Source organism: Vipera ursinii (genome assembly GCF_947247035.1).
Source record: "Vipera ursinii genome assembly, contig: SUPER_2_unloc_1, whole genome shotgun sequence".
NCBI lineage: Eukaryota > Metazoa > Chordata > Lepidosauria > Squamata > Viperidae > Vipera > Vipera ursinii.
This window is the reverse complement of record NW_028148453.1, coordinates 148,533-161,268: the sequence shown is the minus strand read 5'-3', so window position 1 is coordinate 161,268 and position 12,736 is coordinate 148,533. Positions and strand designations below refer to the sequence as shown.

The 12,736-nt window shown below is 46.3% G+C and overlaps 2 protein-coding genes across 2 annotated transcripts; both read right to left on the bottom strand.

The window, feature by feature from the left end:
- Positions 1 to 670: 670 nt before the first annotated feature.
- On the bottom strand, positions 671 to 6,069 carry LOC310637055 (uncharacterized protein). The gene is made up of 2 exons (XM_083379961.1): positions 5,787 to 6,069; positions 671 to 3,506 (listed from the first exon to the last, which is right to left on the bottom strand). Exons 1-2 carry the CDS (start codon positions 5,902 to 5,904, stop codon positions 1,876 to 1,878), a joined length of 1,749 nt encoding a protein of 582 aa, XP_083236087.1. The 5' UTR covers positions 5,905 to 6,069; the 3' UTR covers positions 671 to 1,875.
- Positions 6,070 to 6,142: 73 nt separating this feature from the next.
- LOC310637052 (zinc finger protein 24-like) lies at positions 6,143 to 10,884 on the bottom strand (the record flags this gene model as incomplete). Its single annotated transcript, XM_083379955.1, has 4 exons — positions 10,302 to 10,884; positions 9,343 to 9,463; positions 6,319 to 6,374; positions 6,143 to 6,172 (listed from the first exon to the last, which is right to left on the bottom strand). Exons 1-4 carry the CDS (start codon positions 10,773 to 10,775, stop codon positions 6,143 to 6,145), a joined length of 681 nt encoding a protein of 226 aa, XP_083236081.1. The 5' UTR covers positions 10,776 to 10,884.
- Positions 10,885 to 12,736: the final 1,852 nt, after the last annotated feature.

Below are 12,736 nucleotides of genomic sequence, written 5' to 3'. Positions count from 1 at the left end.
GCAGACTCTTTTGTCTCGCTGCCACCACTAAAAAGGCCCTGCTGCTTAGATCCACCTATCACCCCAATGTCTCACAGAAGCAAAAAGGGTAACTGTCTGTGGTGTTAATGACTGAGGTCCCCACACAGAAGGCAGCCTAGAACGATGGGCGGGTGGAAAACACACACGGGGGGGAAAACCAGAAAGGATGGTCCATTCTGCCTGCTCGAGTCATTGGTTTGGCAACGGCAGTTCCCCAAATGTTTTCAAAGTCAGCCTGGAGGAAGAGGATGTGAAGAACTAGATCCAGAGAGGCTAAATCAGGGACTGCCAATCTTCTAGCAGCCACATTTTGGAATGGTCGCAACGCACTGGGGGGGCCCTGTTGCAAAACATCAGTTGGAGGATGCGCCGTGGTGGTGCAGTGGTTAGAATGCAGTACTGCAGGCTACTTCTGTGGACTGCCGACTGTCTGCAGTTTAGCAGTTTGATTCTCACCGACTCATCGTTGGACTCAGCCTTCCATCCTTCCGAGGTGGGTAAAATGAGGACCCAGATTGTTGGGGGACAATAGGCTGACTCTGTAAACTGCTTACAGAGGGCTGTAAAGCACTGTTAAGCGGTATATAAGTCTAAGTGCTATCGCCATATAAGTCTAAGTGCTACCTTCCATCACAGAAACCCTCTCGGTGATATTGAGCTACGACGTCACACCAAAGAACTCTTCCTTGGGTACCTGCATGCCGATGCCACAAACAAGTATGTCAGGGTTGTTTATACTAGCGACATGGCAACCGGTGTTCCTCCCCTCTGTGGATTCCTATGACCATAGAGCAATTTGGGGAATTAGATCAGGAGGGAAAGATCCGAGTTCAAATTCACCTTCCATCCTGGAAACCTCCTGGTTGATTTGGAGCTGGTTACCTTGCGGAATTTTGCTGGGGAGATGAAATGAAGAGACATCCCAGCAGGGAGGCTCCAGAATCAAAGGCAGGATATAACCCTGATAAGAAAAATCCAGTAAATGGATTGGGAGCAACCACAAAATTCTCCCCCCACCCGCCCCAGCAATCTCGAATATTGTTGCATTTGCTGGAGAAAGCACACTGCACACCGATTCTGCTTGATTCTCCTGGAGGCCATATCTTCTTCTTCTTCTTCTCAAACCCTGTTTCTGGAAGATTTGGTGGCACTTATGACTCTCGGTGCAAAAACTGGAGTCAAGTATGCTGGCTAGGAGGCTGAGGGAGACTTGGTGGCCAAGGATCAGAACGGGCCTGGGATCCCTGTCTTACAGCAACAAATCAGAGAACTTTGATTAGAACGAGCTACCCTTAGATCACTGGAGCTTTAGAAGCTCAATTTTGTAGGAACTCGCAAGGGCTCTTAAAGGGCTATGGATGAGCATCCTAAATTCCTCGCATATTCCTAGCAAACCTATGATAGGGGATCCTTGAATCTTCAACTGAAAGACCTCTGCAATACTCCAGGCATTTCTACAGATCCTCTCGCGTCCCTGGTCCTCATCGAGAAGTGAGATCAATGCGCAAAATAGCGCTCTTTCCTTCTCACTCCCAAGAATTCAATTTAAGGTCCGACGGTGGCGTGAGCTGAAGGTTCAAATCCAGTTCCCAGTTCTTCAAAGCAGGGCTGGCAAAAGAAGCCGTCGGAAACACTGGACAACCACAATGGGCCAAAACACCAGAAAAACAAAAAAAACCCCACACATATACACAGTATTCTAATATCTAATGCAAAGAAATGGAGTCCGTGTTCTACACAAAATCTCTTTCCACAGTGATTTCTGTCGTTTTTCTCCGAAATCCTTCCACGATCAGGGCTTCTCTGTCCTTTTGCCCTTCTCTAAAAAAGAAAAGAAAAGTAATTTTCATACTCCTAGCACTTAAACCCATCTTCACCAGTGTGGATTCTTTGATGTAAAGTGAGGGAGTATGCCCAACAGAAGCTCTTTCCACATTCCAGGCATTTAAATGGCTTCTCTCCGGTGTGAATTCTTTGATGGCAGCTGAGGTATTTGCTGGTACTAAAGCTCTTCCCACACACCAGGCATTTGTAAGCTTTATCCACAATATGGATGCGCTGGTGGCAAGTCAGGTACCTGTTTGTGCTGAAGTTCTTTCCGCACACTAAACATTTGTACGGCTTCTCCCCGGTGTGGATCCTCTGATGCGAGGTAAGGCTGGTGCCTCGGCTAAAACTTTTCCCGCACTCCATGCATTTGAAGGGTTTCTCTCCCGTGTGCGTGATCTGGTGTAAGGTGAGGGAATTAGCCCAGCAGAAGGTCTGTCCGCACTCTAAACATTTGTAAGGTTTCTCTCCGGTGTGGATCCTCTGATGGGAAAGGATGTATTTGCTGGTCGTGAAGCTCTTTCCGCACTCCAGGCATTTGTACGGCTTCTCTCCCAGGTGGACACTCTGATGGGAAATGAGGCTTGTGCGTCTTCGGAAGGTCTTCCCGCACTCCAGGCATTTGAAGGGTTCCTCCCCTGTGTGGATTCTGCGATGCGACGTCAGGCACTGGCGCGTAATGAAACCTTTCCCGCAGTCCAGGCACTGAAAGGGCTCCTCCCCTCGGTGGAGGCGCTGGTGGTAGCTGAGGCTGGTGCTGTGGACAAAGCGCTTCCCGCACTCGGCACACTTGTACGGTTTCTCCCCCGTGTGGATCCTCTGGTGGGACATGAGGTACTGGCGGGTGCTGAAGTTCTTCCCGCACTCCGAGCAGCTGTGCGGTTTCACGCCGGTGTGGCTCCGCTGGTGGTAGGTCAGGCTCGTCCGGTGACTGAACCTCTTGCCGCACTCGGGACACTTGTAGGGCTTCACGCCGGTGTGGTGCTGCCGGTGGTAAGTGAGGCTGGTGTTGTGGATGAACCTCTTGCCGCACTCTAAGCATTTGTACGGCTTCTCCCCGGTGTGGATCCTCTGGTGCGAGGACAGGCTGGTGCTCCTGCTGAAGCTTTTTCCGCACACCAGGCATTTGAACGGCTTCTCTCCGGTGTGGATGATCTGGTGCAAGGTCAGGGAATTGGCCCAGCAGAAGGTCTCCCCGCACTCCAGACACTTAAAGGGCTTCTCCCCGGTGTGGATCCTCTGGTGACAAGCGAGGTACTGCCTGGTGCTGAAGCTCTTCCCGCACTTGGCGCACTTGAAGGGCTTCTCCCCTGTGTGTACGCGCTGGTGGCAGCCCAGGTACTGCCTGGTGCTGAAGCTCTTCCCGCACTCCAGGCATTTGTAGGGCTTCTTGGTGGTGTGGCTCTCCCAGTGGGTGATCAGGCTCGACTGGCAGTCGAAGGCTTTGCCGCACAGAAGGCACTGGCTCCATTCGATCCCGTCTTCTATTTTTTCACGGACCGGAAGCTCGTAGAATTCGGTGCTGTAAGAACCCGGAGATTCATCCTTCACTCTGCCGGCTTCAGTTTCTAGTCTCCGCTTCTCCTCCGCTTCGCTTCCGATTTTTCCGAACAATATCTCATAGATTTCTCCATCTTCGCTCTCTGGCCAGTCGCTTCCTGGCAGGATGGAGAAATGAAAAGACTTTCGGTAAATTATGAGATGGAGCCTGACATTCTGCATGTCTGTCTGTCTGTCTGTCTGTCTGTCTGTCTGTCTGTCTGTCTGTCTGTCTATCTATCTATCTATCTATCTATCTATCTCCGAATCTAATCTCTCTATATATTGTGTGTATACCTTCCCTTCTAATCAAATCTAATCATCTATCTATCTATCTATCTATCTATCTATCTATCTATCTATCTATCTATCTATCTATCTATCTATCTATCTCCTAATCTAATCTCTATATATTGTGCGTCTACCTTCCCTTCTAATCAAATCTAATCATCTTTCTTTCTTTCTTTCTTTCTTTCTTTCTTTCTTTCTTTCTTTCTTTCTTTCTTTCTTTCTTTCTTTCTTTCTTTCTTTCTTTCTTTTTCTTTCAAATGGGCTGTGGCCTGGCCCTGGGCCATAGACCAGGGGTTGGGGACCCTTCTGGTAAAGGGTGGTATTTGCTTCTTTAATTAATTAAAATAGTCGCCACGATGTAAAAAAAGATGTCGAGACTCTAGAAAGAGTACAGAGAAGAGCAACAAAGATGATTGGGGGACTGGAGGCTAAAACATATGAGGAACGGTTGCTGGAATTGGGTATGTGTAGTTTGATGAAGAGAAGGACGAGGGGGGACATGATAGCAGTGTTCCAATATCTCAGGGGCTGCCCCAAAGAAGAGGGTGAAACAATTCTCCAGAGGACCCGAGGGCAGGACAAGAAGCAATGGATGGAAACTAATCAAGGAGAGAAGCAAGTAGAACTAAGGAGAAATTTCCTGCCTCCAGAAGTTGTGAATGCTCCAACACTGGAGGTTTTTAAGAAGAGATTGGACAACCATATGTTTGAAATGTATAGGATTTCCTGTCTATTGGGCTAGAAGACCTCCAAGGTCCCTTCCAACTATTCTATTCTATTCTATTCTATTCTATTCTATTCTATTCTATTCTATTCTATTCTATTCTATTCTATCCCATCCTATTCTACTACCTATTCTATCCCATCCCATCCCATCCCATCCCTATTCTATTCCTATTCTAATCTATTCCAATTCTATTCTATTCTATTCTAATTTCCTATTCCATCCCATCCCATCCTATTCTACTTCTTATTCCATCCCATCCCTATTCTATTCCTAATCTATTCCAATTCTATTCTAATTTCCTACTCCATCCCATCCCATCCCATCCTATCCTATTTTACTTCCTATTCCATCCCATCCCATCCCATCCCATCCCATCCCTATTCTATTCTATTCTATTCTATTCTATTCTATTCTATTCTATTCTATTCTATTCTATTCTAATTTCCTATTCCATCCCATCCTATCCTATTTTACTTCCTATTCCATCCCATCCCATCCCATCCCATCCCATCCCATCCCATCCCTATTCTATTCCAATTCTATTTCTATTTCTATTTCTATTCTATTCTATTCTATTCTATTCTATTCTATTCTATTCTATTCTATTCTATTCTATTCTATTCTATTCTATTCTATTCTATTTCTATTCTAATTTCCTATTCCATCCCATCCTATCCTATTTTACTTCCTACTCCATTCAATCCCATCCCATCCCATCCCTATTCTATTCCAATTCTATTTCTATTTCTATTTCTATTTCTATTTCTATTTCTATTCTATTCTATTCTATTCTATTCTATTTCTATTCTATTTCTATTCTAATTTCCTATTCCATCCCATCCTATCCTATTTTACTTCCATCCCATCCCATCCCATCCCTATTCTATTCCAATTCTATTTCTATTTCTATTCTATTCTATTCTATTCTATTCTATTCTATTCTATTCTATTCTATTCTATTCTATTCTATTCTATTCTATTCTATTCTATTCTATTCTATTCTAATTTCCTATTCCATTCCATCCTATCCTATTTTACTTCCTACTCCATTCAGTCCCATCCCATTCCTATTCTATTCTATTCCAATTCTATTTCTATTCTATTCTATTCCAATTTCCTATTCCATCCCATCCCATCCCTATTCTAATCTATTCCAATTCTATTCTAATCTATTCCAATTTCCTATTCCATCTCATCCTATCCTATCCTATTTTACTTCCTATTCCATCCCAACCCATCCCTATTCTATTCCTATTCCTATTCCATTCCTATTTCTATTATTCCTATTCCTATTCTATTTTCTATTCTGTTCCATCTTATTTTTCTTTCTTAAACTGCACTGTTCCCTGCCCTTTTTCTTTTTCTCTAAGTGGAAACTTACCCAAAGAGGAGGCAATACCACTGTTCTCTGCCATCACATCCCTGTGCAGGGCTCTTTGGTCCGGATCCAGCAGCGCCCACTCCTCCTCGGTAAAAGTCACAGACACTTCCTCAAGCATCACCTAAAAATGTAGCAAAGAGCAGCTTCTTACATTTAAGGCTTAGCAAAGTCCAATGGGAGGCCTCGAGGATCCAGTGGGACAGGAAACCCTATACCATTTCGGACAAATGGCTGTCCAGTCCAGGTTGTTAAGTCACTCTGGCTTCCCCATGGACTTTGCTATGTGAGGAGGTCACAAAAGGGGACCCCGTGACCCTGCAACTGTCATAAATAGGAACCAGTCGCCAAGCGTTTGATCACATCAGCACAGGGATGCTGCAACGGTCCTAAGTGTGAAAAACGGTTTACAAGTCACTTTTTTCAGGACAAATTGGTTGAAAGTCGAGGACTACCTCTGTCGGACAGGAGAAAAGTTCTTCTGAATCCAAGGAGGTGAGGCCCAAGTTATCTTTCCGAGAGATTATTCCCTTACCTGATCCAGCTGTGCAGAAGGCAGGTTACATCCAGTGGCCAGTTGTGGTTCATCCCCTGGGAGAGAGAGAGAGAGAGAGAGAGAGAGAGAGAGAGAGAGAGAGAGAGAGAGAGAGAGAGAGAGAGAGAGAGAGAGAGAGAGATATGCAAGGATGATTGACAGCTGGGACGTGGAAAGCAAACTCAGGTTCTGCAATGCAGGTAGACAAGTTTCCTGCCTTAGCAGGGGGTTGGACTAGATGACCTCCAAGGTCCCTTCCAACTTATTATTATTATTAAGTGTGGATGACAGCCCACCTACTGTTCTTCACTAATCCTCTTGCCCTTCTGTGAAGGGTGGGGCCAAAAATGCTTCATCCTTTCCTTTCCCACAATAATCGTGGGAATGGGGCTGGGTGGAGCAAGAGGGGCCGTCTGTCAAGAGTGAAAATTTGGCAGCTAGATGCCTCTTTTCTTTTCATCTTGCCATTAAGAGTAAAAGGGGCGGGGGAGACGATGCTTTCCACTGGGTTAGTTAGAGAAATGAAACTTCTCCAGTTCTTCGGACGTTTGCTGAAAGGTGGCCGACTGGAAACCTTTCAAGGACATTCTAGAGGGTGTGAAGAAGATAGCAGACGGCTCTCACAACAAAGAGAATTTGTTCACATGAGCTATGTGGCTATCTGGGGGTGGGGGTGGGGGGGGGGGTTGGCTGGGAATATGATTGTTATATGCTATGGTTTGATGCCTTGGGATTTTAGTTTTCCTTCGCCTATACCAGGGGTAGGCCACCTTGGCTCTTTGATGACTCGTGGACTTCAACTCCCAGAATTCCTGAGCCAGCATGGCTCAGCTTGGAAACCTCTCCCTTTCCCCTCAGCATGGCCAGCTCAGGAATTTTGGGAGTTGAAGTCCACGAGTCATAAAGCGGCCTAGGCCAGGGGTAGGCAACCTTGGCTCTTTTATGACTCGTGGACTTCAACTCCCAGAATTCCTGAGCCAGCATGGCTCAGCTTGGAAACCTTTCCCTTTCCCCTCAGCATAGCTGGCTCAGGAATTCTGGGAGTTGAAGTCCCCGAGTCATAAAAGAGCCAAGGTTTTGCCTACCCCTGGCCTATACCCTGCCATGTATTTAATAAACCAGTAACCTTTTCAAAAATGAAAGTAATCCTGGACTTTATTATTTGGATATTTGAGCAGGAGGTTGACACCATCCCAGTTTCCTCTATCCTGGTCCAGTATCTTCACCCATACCCCACCTTGAGGATCCGAGAGAGGGATACTTCAGCCTCCACAGAGAGCTTCTGCAGTTTAAGGGGACCAGGAGTTGATTCTCACTACCTCTAGTCCAGCCCCTTCTCTCCCACACTGCCTCTCCCTACTGCTAAGCTTGTAAGCCGCCCTGAGTCTTCGGAGAAGGGCGGGATATAAATGGAATATAAATAAATAAATAAATAAATAAATAAATAAATAAAAATATGAGAAGCCAGCCTTCTGCAAAGTTTCCATAATTGGGCAAACGTGTGTTAACCCTCCCCCCCTGCATTTATGTCTTTTGTTTTGAAGTGTTTAAAGGGCAAAAACTTGCAAAGATTTAAAATGCAGGTAGACACTGACTTATGAGCACGACCGACCCCTACATTTCTAAGTGGGACGGTTGCTAAGTGAATTTTGCCCCATTTTACGACCCTTTTCTTGCCACGCTTGTTAAGTGAATCCTTGCAGTTCTTAAGTTAGTAACGCGACCGTTATAAGTGTCATAAGTCGCTTTTTTCCCAGTGTTGTTGTGGTAACTTTGAACAGTCTCTAGATGAACCGTTCTTAAGTTGAGGACTGCCTGTAGTTTTTCAACCTTGGCAACTTTAAGAGGAGTGGACTCATCATTCCATGCTGGCTGGGGAATTCTGGGAGTCGAAGCCCACTCCTCTTAAAAGTTGTCAAGCTTGAAGCACGCCAATCCAAACCAGCCCAATAAAATACATTTAATTCCTTGTCATCCATGTTTTCTATCTGGGAAAACGGCATGCCCTGATCGGCATGCCTTTGCCTCGATAGCTTTTTATGGTTCTGACTACCTTACCACAACAGCCTTTTAGTGACGGCCCTCACAAAACGTGCCCCAAGTCCCAAAGAGTTGCCTAACCCAGGTTTACGTTTGCATTGACTCAAAACTAGAAAAGTGGTCGGTATATTTTAGCTTGTCGATCAGAGGATCAGCAGTTTGGCGGGTCGAATCCCGAGTGCCGCGTAACAGAGTGAGCGCCTATTACTCGTCCCAGCTTCTGCCAACCTAGCAGTTCGAAAGCACGTAAAAATGCAAGTAGAAAAATAGGGACCACTACGGTGGGAAGGTAAGAGCGTTCCGTGCGCCTTTGGCATCTAGTCATGCCGGCCACATTTTATTTATTTTTTATTTATTTTATTGGATTTATATACCGCCCTTTCCCGAAGGACTCAGGGCGGTTTACAGGGTATTTAAAACAAAGATCGATACAAAAGTTGAAAACAATTTTAAAAGATTAAATCAAATCCTTAAAAAATAAAAACCCCAATTAAAATTCTCAGCCCGGGCCGGAGAGCTCAAAGAGCCAGGTCTTCAGGTCCCGGCGAAATGAACGAAGGTCGGGGGCAGTCCTAAGCTCCGCGGGCAGCTGGTTCCAGAGGGCAGGCGCACCCACAGAGAAGGCCCTCCCCCTGGGTGTTATCCGCCGGCAATCTTTTACCGGCGGCACCCTGAGAAGACCCTCCCTGTGGGAGCGCACTGGACGAAGGGAACTTGATGCTGGCAGCAGGTGTTCCCTCAGATATCCCGGACCCAAGCCATTTAGGGCTTTATAGGTCATCACCAGCACCTTGAATCTCACCCGGAGGGCAACCAGAAGCCAGTGCACGGAGAAGTCCTCAGACAAGCGCTGGCTCTTCGGCTTTGAAACGGAGATGAGCACCGGCCCCAAGAGTTGGAAACGACTAGCACGCATGTGCGGGGGAACCTTTACCTTTTACAAGCAAGAGGTAAACACCCAAACAATGGCCTCCAAGCACTTACCTAATGTAATGGCTATCTTGTCCACTTCTTGCTTGACCCGCCTTAAGGGGGGCTTCGGATGAGGCCCGGGTGGGTTTTTTTGTACCCTGGGAAAGTTGGTGGGTTCTGTCACAACTCGGTCCTCCAAAGGAAAAAGAAAACAGTAAACTCCAAAGAGCAAAGATGAAATAAAAAAAAAATTGCAGAAAAGAGGGGGGAGGGGGGGGAAAGCCTGGTTGAATATTCACCATTAATATTGTAACTTGTATGCAGGCAGTCCTCAACTTACGAACAAAAACTGAGCCCAAAATTTCCGCCGCTAAGCAGGACAGTTGCTAAGTGAGTTTTGCCCCGTTTTATGACCTTTCCTGCCCCAGTTGTTAAGGGAACCCCTGCCGATGTTAAGTCAGTAACGCGGTTGTTAAGTGAATCTGGCTTCCCCATGGACTTTGCTTGTCAGAAGGTGGCAAACCTTCTGGGACCCTGGGACAGTGAAACCGTCATAAATGTGAGTCAGTTGCCAAAACCACATTTTGATCATGGGGATGCTGCAATGGGTGTATGTGAGAATAGAATAGAATAGAATAGAATAGAATAGAATAGAATAGAATAGAATACTCTTATTCTACTCTATTTCTATTTTATTCTACTCTACTCTTATTCTACTCTGTTCCTAATTCTATTCTATTCTACTCTACTCTTATTCTACTCTATTCCTTATTCTATTCTATTCTATTCTATTCTATTCTATTCTATTCTATTCTATTCTATTCTATTCTATTCTATTCTAATTCTATTCTATTCTACTTACTCTATTCCTATTCCTATTCTATTCTGTTTATTCTTTAATCACATTTCCGAAATCAAAACTTTCTAATACATCTTTTTCTTTTAACTTCTCAACATACATACTTCGGTTTAAGCCCCTCCCTCCACGCTACTCCCCTCCCTCCAGACAATAATCAGGGCCCTGTTCTCACCTGCTGCCTTTTCTCCTCCGCCTGGCTTAGCAAGAAGCCTTCGGCCAAGGCCACGGCCTGGGAGCTGGTCTCTGCCTTACATTCCCGCACCCAGTTCTTCATCTCTGGGGGCAGGACGGCCAGGAACTGCTCGAGGATCACCAGGTCCAGCATCTCAGCCTTCGAGCGCTTCTCCGGCTTCAGCCACTGGTGGCAAAGATCGTGGAGCTGGCTGCAAAGCTCTCGGGGACCCTTATCATCCTGATAGGCAAACTGCCGGAAGTGTTCTCGCTGGACGTCGGAACCGGGCATGTCCTTGATCAGGGCTCTCTGCACCCCTGTCTCACCAGGTTCTCCGCTGCTTGAACCCTGAAGAGGACAAGGGGTTTTTCTGGCCTCTGGGCAGGCCGCCGATTTCTTCTTCAATCTGTGATCTGGCTCGGCCTGTGACGTGGCCACATTTGGCCTGTCCTGCAAGGTCATTCCCGACGGCATTGTTCCAAGGCCTTCTCTTCCCAACAAAAGACTGGCCCCAACCAGCAGGGGGTGCCAAGTCCTGCCGAGCCCTTAAAAAAGGGCTTTGATGGGACGCTTGTGACAGAGGACACTGTTATGCAGCCCAATTGCAGCTGTTTTCCCAGCTCCTCTGCCTGCAGACAAGCAAAAAAAAAGCAAGACCTGATTCACATGTTGCGGGTAAAAAAAAACCAAGAACCCTGAAACCCAAGTTAGCCAAAGACGACCGCTGCATTCACATGATATGATCTGCCTGAAGACAGAAATCACATTATGGCTTACTGGGGAACTTGGATTGCCACCCCCCCTTGCAGACTAGCATCTTCCCCACCACAGTGAGAAAGGGCAATCGTAACTTCAATGTTACCTCTACAACAATCCTGAGAGGTAGCCTCAACTGAGTGAAGGCCGCCTCAGACCCCTAAAGAACTTTCATGGCTGAAAGGGGACCAAAACCTGCATTTCACCGTTCCTAGTATGGCCCTTTCCCCCTTGTCCTGCACTGGCTCTGGGGATGAAGGGAGGGGGACTATCCAAGGATAGGCACCTTTGAGAGCTATCCCCACCCGCTTCAGATGCAACTCTTGGCGCATTTTCCTGACCCACTTTTAAGGAACAGGTATCTGTATGTACATAGTTTTAAGGCAGGGGTCCCCAACCTGTGGCCCATTTGGAATTGGGCTAGAAGAAGCCTCCTACTGCTTCGGCTATTTCGGTTTCTTGCCTTGTCTACAGGCCCAAGGGGAATGGAGGAAGAACATAATGTGTATTGCAAGCTGTGGAGCTGCTAAGCCTGAGAACTAAGATCGTTCAAGATTTTGTTTTCCGAGAGCTGAAGATTCTTTCTCATAATAATTGTCTGAAGCTTAACTGGGTAATGTGGCCTGTGCTCTCAGGGGGAAGGAAGGGAGTTTCTAGACTTTTAATGTACTGACTTGGTGCCAATTTACCCAGAGCTGGTTTTCCATTCATCAGTACCGATATGCTGTGCTCAATAAAGTTTTGCATTAGAGATTGGAATGTCTCAGCTGTGTTCACTTCGTTGCGATCATCAGTCGGAACCTCTGACAGGGCGAGCACACATGTGTGTGTGTGTGCAGCTCCACCTGCACGAGGGGCAGGCAAGTGTGCGCACACGCGCGAAGCTCCGTTTGTGCAAGTGGCATACGTGCATGCCCGCCACTTGTGCAAATGGAGCTGCGCACGCCTGCCACTTGCACGGAACCATCCCCTCTCGCCATCACCACCGCCGCCGCTTCACAAAGCCAGCAAGATTGGGGACCATTGTTTTAAGGTACAAATGTATGTACAAAATAGGTGGTAAGGAGGAAGAGTCAGTGAAAAAGGGCTGAAATGCCTTTACACCCACACACAAAGTATGAGGAACAAACAGGGTGAACGAGAAATCCAGGCACATGAGGGCAGATACCATATTGCTGCCATTAGCGAAATGTGGTTGGATGAAAACCATGAATGTAATATACAGCTAGATGGATTTAAATTATTTAAATCAAAAGAAAGAGACCTAATATAAGAAATAACTATCTTTCAACAGAAGTATGGTAGAACAATGATGAAAACTGTCTTAAATGCATTTGGGTAAATATAAAAGAAAAAAAAAACAATGACATTGCTGTGTAGGCCATCTAACCAAACAGAAAATAGATGAACTTTTTGCTAGTCAGTTAACTAAGGTATGTAGGAAGCACATCATAATAGTAATGGGGGACTTCAACTATCCTGACATCAACTGATATCTGGGATATCTGAGGGAACACCTGCTGCCAGCATCAAATTCCCTTCGTCCAGTGCGCTCCCACAGGGAGGGCCTTCTCAGGGTGCCGCCGGTAAAAGACTGTCGGCGGATAACACCCAGGGGGAGGGCCTTCTCTGTGGGTGCGCCTGCCCGTTGGAACCAGCTGCCCGCGGAGCTTAGGACT